This window comes from Bufo gargarizans, chromosome 3 (assembly GCF_014858855.1).
Source record: "Bufo gargarizans isolate SCDJY-AF-19 chromosome 3, ASM1485885v1, whole genome shotgun sequence".
Lineage (NCBI taxonomy): Eukaryota > Metazoa > Chordata > Amphibia > Anura > Bufonidae > Bufo > Bufo gargarizans.
The window spans coordinates 7,876,882-7,890,859 of record NC_058082.1 but is presented as its reverse complement, the minus strand read 5'-3'; the positions used below and the strand labels follow the sequence as shown (position 1 = coordinate 7,890,859).

At 50.3% G+C, this 13,978-nt stretch overlaps 1 protein-coding gene across 5 annotated transcripts in view; it reads right to left on the bottom strand.

Moving 5' to 3' along the window:
• LOC122931886 (cGMP-dependent 3',5'-cyclic phosphodiesterase-like) overlaps positions 1-13,978 on the bottom strand; it is a 310,101-nt gene that overhangs the window by 198,723 nt on the left and 97,400 nt on the right. Inside the window, exon 1 of one of the 5 annotated variants that reach the window (XM_044285944.1) lies at positions 8,009-8,094. The exons of the other annotated variants lie outside the window; for them this stretch is intronic. Coding sequence (XP_044141879.1) covers positions 8,009-8,062 — 54 coding nt within the window. The 5' untranslated portion in view covers positions 8,063-8,094. Of the gene's footprint in view, positions 1-8,008; positions 8,095-13,978 lie in introns of those variants that run through there. 5 annotated transcript variants of the gene reach the window in all.

The window sequence follows — 13,978 nt, the reverse complement described above, 5'->3', positions numbered from 1 at the left end:
GTGGGCGGGGAGGGGAGGGGCTGGCAGAAGCAGCTTCCACTCTAGGATCAGATTACACTCCTCCCGAGCCCCTCCCCTTCCTGCTGCCAGCGGCTCTGCTATTGTGTGCTGTGTCTCACTGACTCAGAGCTGCTAGTGCTTGTCTTGCCTCAGCTCTGATTGGTTGGTGGGCGGGGAGGGGAGGGGCTGGCAGAAGCAGCTTCCACTCTAGGATCAGATTACACTCCTCCCGAGCCCCTCCCCTTCCTGCTGCCAGCGGCTCTGCTATTGTGTGCTGTGACTCACTGACTCAGAGCTGCTAGTGCTTGTCTTGCCTCAGCTCTGATTGGTTGGTGGGCGGGGAGGGGAGGGGCTGGCAGAAGCAGCTTCCACTCTAGGATCAGATTACACTCCTCCCGAGCCCCTCCCCTTCCTGCTGCCAGCGGCTCTGCTATTGTGTGCTGTGACGGAGCTGTTCAAACGGTGCTGCCTCCAGACAGAACGGCAGCTCCGCACCCATCGCCCGGGCACCTTTAAAAACGGGCTGACAAATACCCAAGCGCCAGGACTAAATTCCTGGTCGCCATGCCGACCTGGGATTTGTCGAGCCCTGTTTAAAGGCCATAATAAAACAATTTTAGGACTTACATAATTATAAAAATCTTGCATTACAATGTAAAAAAGACAACATGTCCACATGGTCAGGGCTGAGGCTAGCTCTCTTCTTACACGCTATGTTACGGTGTGGATGTACAGCTTATAATTTATTGCACATTCAATCTCCAAGACTCGTACTCCTCCCTACTACTATTATCCTGATTACCTGGCTGAGTTATGGGGGGGGGGGGATCTGTGGATGGAAGGCACTGTTATGGGGGGATCTGTGGATGGAAGGCACTGTTATGGGGCATCTGTGGATGGCAATGGTATGGGGGGCATCTGTGGATAGCACTGTTATGGGGGCATCTGTAGATGGCACTATTATGGGGACATCTGTGGATGGCACTGTTATGGGGGGATCTGTGGATGGAAGGCACTGTTATGGGGCATCTGTGGATGGCAATGGTATGGGGGGCATCTGTGGATAGCACTGTTATGGGGGCATCTGTAGATGGCACTGTTATGGGGACATCAGTGGATGGCAATCATAGCACTGTTATGGGGGCATCTGTGGATGGCACTGTTATGGGGCATCTGTGGATGGCACTGTTATGGGGGCATCTGTGGATGGCACTGTTATGGGGGCATCTGTGGATGGCACTGTTATGGGGGCATCTGTGGATGGCACTGTTATGGGGGCATCTGTAAATGGCACTGTTATGGAGGCATCTGTGGATGGCACTGTTATGGGGCATCTGTGGATGGCACTGTTATGGGGCATCTGTGGATGGCACTGTTATGGGGCATCTGTGGATGGCACTGTTATGGGGCATCTGTGGATGGCACTGTTATGGGGGCATCTGTGGATGGCACTGTTATGGGGGCATCTGTGGATGGCACTGTTATGGGGGCATCTGTGGATGGCACTGTTATGGGGGCATCTGTGGATGGCACTGTTATGGAGGCATCTGTGGATGGCACTGTTATGGGGCATCTGTGGATGGCACTGTTATGGGGGCATCTGTGGATGGCACTGTTATGGGGACATCTGTGGATGGCACTGTTATGGGGACATCTGTGGATGGCACTGTTATGGGGACATCTGTGGCTGGCACTGTTATGGAGGCATCTGTGGATGGCACTGTTATGGAGGCATCTGTGGATGGCACTGTTATGGAGGCATCTGTGGATGGCACTGTTATAGGGACATCTGTGGATGGCACTGTTATGGGGGGATCTTTGGATGGCAGGCGCTGTTATGGGGCATCTGGGGATGGCAATGGTATGGGGGGCATCTGTGGATAGCACTGTTATGGGGGCATCTGTAGATGGCACTATTATGGGGGCATCTGTGGATGGCAATCATAGCACTGTTATGGGGACATCAGTGGATGGCACTGTTATGGGGGCATCTGTGGATGGCACTGTTATGGGGCATCTGTGGATGGCACTGTTATGGGGGCATCTGTGGATGGCACTGTTATGGAGGCATCTGTGGATGGCACTGTTATGGGGACATCTGTGGATGGCACTGTTATGGGGCATCTGTGGATGGCACTGTTATGGGGGCATCTGTGGATGGCACTGTTATGGGGGCATCTGGATGGCACTGTTATGGGGGCATCTGTGGATGGCACTGTTATGGAGGCATCTGTGGATGGCACTGTTATGGGGACATCTGTGGATGGCACTGTTATGGGGACATCTGTGGATGGCACTGTTATGGGGACATCTGTGGATGGCACTGTTATGGAGGCATCTGTGGATGGCACTGTTATGGGGCATCTGTGGATGGCACTGTTATGGGGCATCTGTGGATGGCACTGTTATGGGGACATCTGTGGATGGCACTGTTATGGGGACATCTGTGGATGGCACTGTTATGGGGACATCTGTGGATGGCACTGTTATGGAGGCATCTGTGGATGGCACTGTTATGGGGCATCTGTGGATGGCACTGTTATAGGGCATCTGTGGATGGCACTGTTATGGGGGCATCTGTGGATGGCACTGTTATGGAGGCATCTGTGGATGGCACTGTTATGGAGGCATCTGTGGATGGCACTGTTATGGGGCTTCTGTGGATGGCACTGTTATGGGGCATCTGTGGATGGCACTGTTATGGGGGCATCTGTGGATGGCACTGTTATGGGGACATCTGTGGATGGCACTGTTATGGGGACATCTGTGGATGGCACTGTTATGGGGACATCTGTGGATGGCACTGTTATGGGGACATCTGTGGATGGCACTGTTATGGAGGCATCTGTGGATGGCACTGTTATGGAGGCATCTGTGGATGGCACTGTTATGGGGCATCTGTGGATGGCACTGTTATGGGGGCATCTGTGGATGGCACTGTTATGGAGGCATCTGTGGATGGCACTGTTATGGGGCATCTGTGGATGGCACTGTTATGGGGGCATCTGTGGATGGCACTGTTATGGGGGCATCTGTGGATGGCACTGTTATGGGGACATCTGTGGATGGCACTGTTATGGGGACATCTGTGGATGGCACTGTTATGGGGACATCTGTGGATGGCACTGTTATGGAGGCATCTGTGGATGGCACTGTTATGGAGGCATCTGTGGATGGCACTGTTATAGGGACATCTGTGGATGGCACTGTTATGGGGGGATCTTTGGATGGCAGGCGCTGTTATGGGGCATCTGTGGATGGCAATGGTATGGGGGGCATCTGTGGATAGCACTGTTATGGGGGCATCTGTAGATGGCACTATTATGGGGGCATCTGTGGATGGCAATCATAGCACTGTTATGGGGACATCAGTGGATGGCACTGTTATGGGGGCATCTGTGGATGGCACTGTTATGGGGCATCTGTGGATGGCACTGTTATGGGGGCATCTGTGGATGGCACTGTTATGGGGGCATCTGTGGATGGCACTGTTATGGGGACATCTGTGGATGGCACTGTTATGGGGCATCTGTGGATGGCACTGTTATGGGGGCATCTGTGGATGGCACTGTTATGGGGGCATCTGTGGATGGCACTGTTATGGGGCATCTGTGGATGGCACTGTTATGGGGGCATCTGTGGATGGCACTGTTATGGGGGCATCTGTGGATGGCACTGTTATGGAGGCATCTGTGGATGGCACTGTTATGGGGCATCTGTGGATGGCACTGTTATGGGGGCATCTGTGGATGGCACTGTTATGGGGACATCTGTGGATGGCACTGTTATGGGGACATCTGTGGATGGCACTGTTATGGGGACATCTGTGGATGGCACTGTTATGGGGACATCTGTGGATGGCACTGTTATGGGGACATCTGTGGATGGCACTGTTATGGAGGCATCTGTGGATGGCACTGTTATGGGGCATCTGTGGATGGCACTGTTATGGAGGCATCTGTGGATGGCACTGTTATGGGGCATCTGTGGATGGCACTGTTATGGGGGCATCTGTGGATGGCACTGTTATGGGCACATCTGTGGATGGCACTGTTATGGGGACATCTGTGGATGGCACTGTTATGGGGACATCTGTGGATGGCACTGTTATAGGGACATCTGTGGATGGCACTGTTATGGGGGGATCTTTGGATGGCAGGCGCTGTTATGGGGGGTGTGGCAAAACCAACCTCGCCACTGGGTTTTGGAGAGGCCTGTTTACCAGCCTCTTGCCTCAGGATTACGGCCCTTTAAGATACTTTTCTAACTTTTAAAACCCCTGAACCTATTCAAGTGAATTTTGGATAGGTTTGTCCCCAAGTTATACTGGTTAAATTGCTATAAGTTATATGTATGTACAATGTAACCTCACAAAGTTGTAACAATTTATAAGAAGTGGAACTTTTCAGCGTAGGAGATAGTTGAGTAGATACAGAAATTGGCTCAATTATCTCCTAGACAGAGGGGAGGAATATGCTGGGTGGGTTTCTATTGTCCCATTGTGTCCGATGGGCTGCTGTACTTACATTGTATGTGTTGTAATATATTGATTGGTTGTATTTCAAACCCCTGTGGGCAGTACTATGTTTGTGGATTGTGAATAAAAGAGGCTGTAGGTGCCAGGACAGTCCGTGGCTGCTTTATACCATCATGAAGTTTTGGCTCATGTTTGGGGAATGTGATAACTACACTCTTGGGGATTGCTATATCACAATACTCCCCTGAGTAGAAGCTCTTGTAAGAGCTTGTTCATGGCTCCTGCTCTCTGGATGTAGGAGAGGTTCACCCACTGGAAGCTGAAGCCCGGTCTTGAGTCCAGCGTGGGTGAAGGACGGTGAGACCCCAACCAAGCTGCGGCGGTTCGTGGGGTCTGCAGTGCGTACGGTGTCAGGTGGAGTGTTTGGAGTCCTCGGGAAGCACTAGGAGCATCTATCGACGGAGGTACCCGGTCGGGGTGCCAGGCGTTCCGTTACAGGGGGGATCTGTGGATGGCAATCATGGCACTGTTATGGGGCATCTGTGGATGGCAGGCACTGTTATAGGGGCACCTGTGAATGGCACTGTTATGGGGGGGATCTCTGGATGGCACTGTTATGGGGGGGGATCTGTGTCATGCACAGATCCCCCCCATAACAGTGTCCCTTGTGTAGTGATTGTGAATGACCCCCAATACAAGGGTGGGGGCTGGCATTTCGGTTTTGTAATAGCAGGGGGGCCCGGTGCGTAACCCACTACATCATGCGCCTGCGCCTTCATTCATAAAGTGGGAGGAGCAGGCGCGTGACGTAGTGAGTTACGCTGCTGCCGCCGCCCGGCCTCCTGCCTGCTACGAAGTGTACTAGTAAGTTTCACACGCTGCCGCCCGCATAGCAACAAATCGCCCGATTATACAATAACGAGAATCGTCGACAACTAATCCCATTATCTAATATTATCGATAATGTCGATTAATCGTTGCAGCCCTAGCAGAAATCCATATCATTCCAAAGGGTTCACATACTTTTTCTTGCTGTATACCACCTGGGCACTGCTGTGCGGCTGCCACTATCTTACAGAGACGGATACATCCCCTGCCCTGTCGAGCTGGCGCTGTTATATGGCTGACACTGATTACTACTCTGCTATGCTTGGACGGGAATATTCCACACGGACGCTATAACGGAGCTGGCACTAATCTTACAGTATGCAGTACCGCGCTCACCATGTTCCTGGCACTGCTGTGCGGCTGGACACGCTCTACGGCACTGCCTGCACGTTCCCACTATAATGGTGAACAAAGGAATGAAACCTTTTGGATAAAAACGAGATTTCCAAGGCTCCACTTGAGGATGAAGAAGATCAAACGACATCGTCTAGAAGGAGGTCGGCGCCGAGGCCGGAGGAGATACAGCGCTGGTTGTTATTCCAACAGAGATGCATCTCCAGCTGCTCAAAACCACTGGAGACACATGCACTGTAGAATACACCCAGGCCACCAGGTCTTCTCTCCAGAAACGTCCAGCTCCTCTTCAGTCTCCAGAGGTGGAGATGTTACCAGGAGTCCACCAAGAAGACCGACCTATCCACAACAATATGGCGCTCATGGGGAGAGAGAGAGAGAGAGAGAGAGAGAGAGATAATAGAGAGATAATAGAGAGATAATAGATAGATAGATAGATAGATAATAGATAGATAGATAGATAATAGATAGATAGATAGATAGATAGATAGATAGATAGATAGATAGATAATAGATAGATAGATAGATAATAGATAGATAGATAGATAGATAGGAGATAGATAGATAGATAGATAGATAGATAGATAGATAGATAATAGATAGATAGATAGATAGATAGATAATAGATAGATAGATAGATAGCGATAGATAATAGATAGATAGATGATAGATGATAGATAATAGATAATATACACAGCCAGGCTCTCCTGCCCCACAAATACTCCCATACGCTGTCCATATAACACTGTATTTCTCACATGTTGCCGCCATTCAAACCCTAAACATGTATAAGGACGGAGAATCGGTTGTACTTCCAGGATCGGTGTCTTTGGAGATTAGATGTCCTCGGTGGTCTCGGCCACTGAGGGGGTCACACGCTCTGTATCCCCTGCTTTGCGCCCTGGTGGCGGAGGCCCCTCTATAACAGTGATGCTGATACACCCCAGGGAGCCAGACAAGCACAGTGTGAATGGAGTCCAAAAGACAGCAGGGCAGAACTGTGGCTGCAGCTCTGGATGTGACTAGAGTAGAAGTCTCACCACCTACAGCATAAGTAAACCAAGGCACCTGGAAAGTTCCTCTGCCGATAGATTAAAATAATGGGGCTCAGCGTCTGACGGCCCCCCCCAGGTAGAGAGCGGACACAACTATTAAAATGGCAATCGTTGGAGTCCGTGACAATCGCCGCCAGCGTCCGTCACTATGACCGGATTATCCCCACGTTGTGGGGGTGGGGGGGTGAATGCACTTGTCGCAATTGTGGCTCTGCGTCCGTAGAGCCATTTTTGGGCGCCGGCCCTGACGTATTTCAGGCTTGACAACAAGATGGAAACTACAGGCTCACGCAGCTCCACAAGCGGCAGGTGCCCGACAGCTGCCACTGAGCCCCTGCCAATCAGCCTGGCAGCTCGGCTTACATGGAGTAACATGTCAGCATCTCTCAGGAGCGCTGGAATGTCACAGCCGCCTAATCAACGCCACAGCGCCTGCCGCACGCCCAGCATAGCCATCCTATCATCAGTTTCTGGGAAAGCTGGGTGACAACCTACAAGGCGGCCCTCAGGAGTCTAAGAGGGTGACCATCAGTCGACCATTCCACAAAGAGCGCCCGCGTTCAGGCACATTTGACATTCAGGATTCCAGGAGAGCTGGGTGACAATATGGCTACAGGTTCCACTGGGGGTTGTCACCCAACTTTCCCAGACTCCTGAACGGAAGCTATATCTAGGTATACCGTGTTCCTAGGCAGATTCAGGATTCTAGGAAAGCTGGGTGACTGATAACTCCGCTGAACACTGTAATTACCATGTTATCACCCACATTTCTCGCCCCTGGTAAAGCTGGGTGGTAGCCCCCTGGCGGTCTTACATTTAACAGGCTCTGTGTATTGTGACTGATACAATGTAACATTTTGTATCTGGCCACTTCTGTGTTAACTGCACCGGCTGCTGGCATTGGTGGCGCGACAGATGGCAGTATCTTTAGTGCGGCTGGCGTGCTGTATCCCGGCAACGTGCGAGCGGTGGAATTCTGTTTACTAATCTCCGAGCTGTTTATGTGGCTATGAGGCTTCCGTCACAGGCAAATTTACCGCCCAAAAAAAAAAAAAAGCCACAAAAAACTGCTTGTGGTTTTTTATGGAAAAACTCCCCCCAAAAAACGCCATTACTTTAACATGATGCATTTAAGAAAAAAAAAAAAAAAAAAGTGTGTCCTGCCTTTAATATTTTCCATAGACTTGCACTGACCAAAAACAACAAGTGCTGAAAGACAGCAATAAAAACCTACCCGTGAATCCACCCTTAGTGCTGTCGCTGAGCCGGCCGGACGCGTCGCCCTCATCCGCAACCTGCGATTCGTTACCGCGTGTTCAACACCTCACCACAGTCACCAGTAACCACTTCACTGACCCCAATCAGATCCCGAGGAATTGTATCAAATGTCTGTATCCACATGATGGGGACGGAAATCCTGTCTGCGCTCAGTTCAGGTATCCAGTAACAAGATAGCAGGGGCGTGAATAGTTCTGCACACTGGTACTGTAACCCAGCACTATTTATCCAACAACATCCACCAGGACAAGATACCAGGGGCGTGAATAGTTCTGCACACTGGTACTGTAACCCAGCACTATCTATCTATCTATCCAACAACATCCACCAGGACAAGATAGCAGGGGCGTGAATAGTTCTGCACACTGGTACTGTAACCCAGCACTATCTATCCAACAACATCCACCAGGACAAGATAGCAGGGGCGTGAATAGTTCTGCACACTGGTACTGTAACCCAGCTCTATCTATCCAACAACATCCACCAGGACAAGATAGCAGGGGCGTGAATAGTTCTGCATACAGGTACTGTAACCCAGCACTATTTATCCAACAACATCCACCAGGACAAGATACCAGGGGCGTGAATAGTTCTGCACACTGGTACTGTAACCCAGAACTATCTATCTATCCAACAACATCCACCAGGACAAGATACTAGGGGCGTGAATAGTTCTGCATACAGGTACTGTAACCCAGCTCTATCTATCTATCCAACAACATCCACCAGGACAAGATACCAGGGGCGTGAATAGTTCTGCATACAGGTACTGTAACCCAGCACTATCTATCTATCCAACAACATCCACCAGGACAAGATACCAGGGGCGTGAATAGTTCTGCACACTGGTACTGTAACCCAGCACTATCTATCTATCCACCACAACATCCACCAGGACAAGATACCAGGGGCGTGAATAGTTCTGCACACTGGTACTGTAACCCAGCACTATTTATCCAACAACATCCACCAGGACAAGATACCAGGGGCGTGAATAGTTCTGCACACTGGTACTGTAACCCAGCACTATTTATCCAACAACATCCACCAGGACAAGATACCAGGGGCGTGAATAGTTCTGCACACTGGTACTGTAACCCAGCACTATTTATCCAACAACATCCACCAGGACAAGATACCAGGGGCGTGAATAGTTCTGCACACTGGTACTGTAACCCAGCACTATCTATCTATCCAACAACATCCACCAGGACAAGATACCAGGGGCGTGAATAGTTCTGCACACTGGTACTGTAACCCAGCACTATCTATCTATCCAACAACATCCACCAGGACAAGATACCAGGGGCGTGAATAGTTCTGCATACAGGTACTGTAACCCAGCACTATCTATCTATCCAACAACATCCACCAGGACAAGATACCAGGGGCGTGAATAGTTCTGCACACTGGTACTGTAACCCAGCACTATCTATCTATCCAACAACATCCACCAGGACAAGATACCAGGGGCGTGAATAGTCCTGCACACTGGTACTGTAACCCAGCACTATCTATCTATCCAACAACATCCACCAGGACAAGATACCAGGGGCTGTGAATAGTTCTGCACACTGGTACTGTAACCCAGCACTATCTATCTATCCAACAACATCCACCAGGACAAGATACCAGGGGCGTGAATAGTTCTGCATACAGTACTGCACCCAGCACAACTCATGTATCCAGGGGGACAAGATATCAGGGGCGTGAATATATATACAGTACATAATATCATCAGAAGGTCCAGAGAATCTGGAGAAATCGGTGTGCGCAGGGACAGGGCGGACAGTCAGTGATCTACGGACCCTCAGGAGGCACCGATTCTGTCCTGGAAATCTCTGCAGGGGCTCAGGAACACCTCCGGAAACTCTTGTCTGTGGACAGTTCACCAAGACGTATCATGCAGGGAAGACGCCATATGTTGCCACAATCCAGAATCACCGCCGTCTTCTCTGGGCCAAAGCTTATTTAAAGTGGAACGAGGCAACATGGAGAACTGTTCTGTGGTTGACCCCAGGGAGGCCGTGTCCTGAAGACTCCCGAGGAGAGGGACCATCCAGAGCCTGCAGCTCTGAGGGTATGGGGCTGCACTCGCGCCTATGGTGCGGGTGGCTTACACGTCTGCTGAACAGTATATGGAAGTTCTGCTCCATCCAGACAACATCTCCTTCAGGGAAGACATTGCTAGACCACATACTGCATCCATGACAGCAGCAGGGCTTCACAGAAGAGGAGACCGGGGGCCACGCTGACCGCCTGCATCCAGACCTTTCACCAATAGAGAACATGAAAGGAAAAATCGGGCAAAGAAGACCCCGGACTGTGGAGCAGCGAGAATCCTACATCAGCCAAGAGTGGGGCAACAGTCCTCTCCCAGAACTCCAGAGGTGCACAGACTGTGGAGGGGATGCTAGACATGGTCCTCGACCAACTTTTCTGAGACGCGTTGCTGCCATTAAGTTCTAAATGAGTTAACTTTTTAATGAAATGGTAAAATCTCTCACTTTCATTTATATTTACTTACATTTTACACAGCGTTCCAATGTTTTGGGGTGGCACAATATAGGCTAAATTATGTAATAACCCTCCCCCACCTGGTGCATGGCTCAACATATCTGCTACCCAGGAGTGTGGGAAAGCTGGGTATCCAGGGACCTGGTATCACACAGGGGCCCCTCCACAGTCACAGCAACCACACCGAGAGCCATTATCCCCAATTGGGGAAGTCTTGGAGAACAGGAGAAAACCCTCATCATCTCCAGCCATGAGAGACAACAGCACAATGATACTAAATATGTAGGAGACTACTACTCTCATGAAGGACATCAATGTGACAGTCCCCTGGACGATCCCCAAGACATATAAGAAAATGTTCTACGGATGGAGGAGTCAGACATGGAGGAAATCTATGGACGTTATAGGTCCCAGCGTATCTGCTCTAAGTCCACTGACCTCCAGTAGGACCATCATACTACAGTCATACATGATGGTGGTGATAGTGACAGAGGAGATGTGCTGCCTCAGGACCTGGTCAATATAAGAACCTAGAGCCTCCTGTCCATGATCAGATCAAGCCACAAGATGATTGCAGCTCTGCAGGGACATTAATATAATAAGGTGGTGCTGTGACGGTGATACAATATAGCAGTGCTGTGATGGAGATACAATGTTGAAGTGATGTAACAGTGATACAATGTTGCGGTGCTGTGCCTGTGATACAATGTTGCGGTGCTGTGCCAGTGATACAATGTTGCGGTGCTGTGCCAGTGATACAATGTTGCGGTGCTGTGCCAGTGATACAATGTTGCGGTGCTGTGCCAGTGATACAAAGTTGCGGTGCTGTGCCAGTGATACAATGTTGCGGTGCTGTGCCGGTGATACAATGCTGCGGGGCTGTGCCAGTGATACAATGTTGCGGTGCTGTGCCAGTGATACAATGTTGCGGTGCCAGTAATACAATGTTGCGGTGCTGTGCCAGTGATACAATGTTGCGGTGCTGTGCCGTTGATACAATGTTGCGGTGCTGTGCCAGTGATACAATGTTGCGGTGCCAGTAATACAATGTTGCGGTGCTGTGCCAGTGATACAATGCTGCGGGGCTGTGCCAGTGATACAATGTTGCGGTGCTGTGCCGTTGATACAATGTTGCGGTGCTGTGCCAGTGATACAATGTTACGGTGCTGTGCCAGTGATACAATGTTATGGTGCTGTGCCAGTGATACAATGTTGCGGTGCTGTGCCTGTGATACAATGTTGCGGTGCTGTGCCAGTGATACAATGTTGCGGTGCTGTGCCAGTGATACAATGTTGCGGTGCTGTGCCGGTGATACAATGTTGCGGTGCTGTGCCAGTGATACAAAGTTGCGGTGCTGTGCCAGTGATACAATGTTGCGGTGCTGTGCCGGTGATACAATGCTGCGGGGCTGTGCCAGTGATACAATGTTGCGGTGCTGTGCCAGTGATACAATGTTGCGGTGCCAGTAATACAATGTTGCGGTGCTGTGCCAGTGATACAATGTTACGGTGCTGTGCCAGTGATACAATGTTATGGTGCTGTGCCAGTGATACAATGTTACGGTGCTGTGCCAGTGATACAATGTTATGGTGCTGTGCCAGTGATACAATGTTACGGTGCTGTGCCAGTGATACAATGTTATGGTGCTGTGCCAGTGATACAATGTTACGGTGCTGTGCCAGTGATACAATGTTATGGTGCTGTGCCAGTGATACAATGTTACGGTGCTGTGCCAGTGATACAATGTTGCGGTGCTGTGCCAGTGATACAATGTTGCGGTGCTGTGCCAGTGATACAATGTTGCGGTGCTGTGGCGGTGATACAATGTTACGGTGCTGTGCCAGTGATACAATGTTATGGTGCTGTGCCAGTGATACAATGTTACGGTGCTGTGCCAGTGATACAATGTGCGGTGCTGTGCCAGTGATACAATGTTGCGGTGCTGTGCCAGTGATACAATGTTGCGGTGCTGTGCCAGTGATACAATGTTGCGGTGCTGTGCCAGTGATACAATGCTGCGGTGCTGTGCCAGTGATACAATGTTGCGGTGCTGTGCCAGTGATACAATGTTGCGGTGCCAGTAATACAATGTTGCGGTGCTGTGCCAGTGATACAATGTTGCGGTGCTGTGCCTTTGATACAATGTTGCGGTGCTGTGCCAGTGATACAATGTTGCGGTGCCAGTAATACAATGTTGCGGTGCTGTGCCAGTGATACAATGCTGCGGGGCTGTGCCAGTGATACAATGTTGCGGTGCTGTGCCGTTGATACAATGTTGCGGTGCTGTGCCAGTGATACAATGTTACGGTGCTGTGCCAGTGATACAATGTTATGGTGCTGTGCCAGTGATACAATGTTGCGGTGCTGTGCCTGTAATACAATGTTGCGGTGCTGTGCCAGTGATACAATGTTGCGGTGCTGTGCCAGTGATACAATGTTGCGGTGCTGTGCCGGTGATACAATGTTGCGGTGCTGTGCCAGTGATACAAAGTTGCGGTGCTGTGCCAGTGATACAATGTTGCGGTGCTGTGCCGGTGATACAATGCTGCGGGGCTGTGCCAGTGATACAATGTTGCGGTGCTGTGCCAGTGATACAATGTTGCGGTGCCAGTAATACAATGTTGCGGTGCTGTGCCAGTGATACAATGTTACGGTGCTGTGCCAGTGATACAATGTTATGGTGCTGTGCCAGTGATACAATGTTACGGTGCTGTGCCAGTGATACAATGTTATGGTGCTGTGCCAGTGATACAATGTTACGGTGCTGTGCCAGTGATACAATGTTATGGTGCTGTGCCAGTGATACAATGTTACGGTGCTGTGCCAGTGATACAATGTTATGGTGCTGTGCCAGTGATACAATGTTACGGTGCTGTGCCAGTGATACAATGTTGCGGTGCTGTGCCAGTGATACAATGTTGCGGTGCTGTGCCAGTGATACAATGTTGCGGTGCTGTGGCGGTGATACAATGTTACGGTGCTGTGCCAGTGATACAATGTTATGGTGCTGTGCCAGTGATACAATGTTACGGTGCTGTGCCAGTGATACAATGTTGCGGTGCTGTGCCAGTGATACAATGTTGCGGTGCTGTGCCAGTGATACAATGTTGCGGTGCTGTGCCAGTGATACAATGTTGCGGTGCTGTGCCAGTGATACAATGTTGCGGTGCTGTGCCAGTGATACAATGTTGCGGTGCTGTGCCAGTGATACAATGTTGTGGTGCCAGTAATACAATGTTGCGGTGCTGTGCCAGTGATACAATGTTACGGTGCTGTGCCAGTGATACAATGTTATGGTGCTGTGCCAGTGATACAATGTTACGGTGCTGTGCCAGTGATACAATGTTATGGTGCTGTGCCAGTGATACAATGTTACGGTGCTGTGCCAGTGATACAATGTTACGGTGC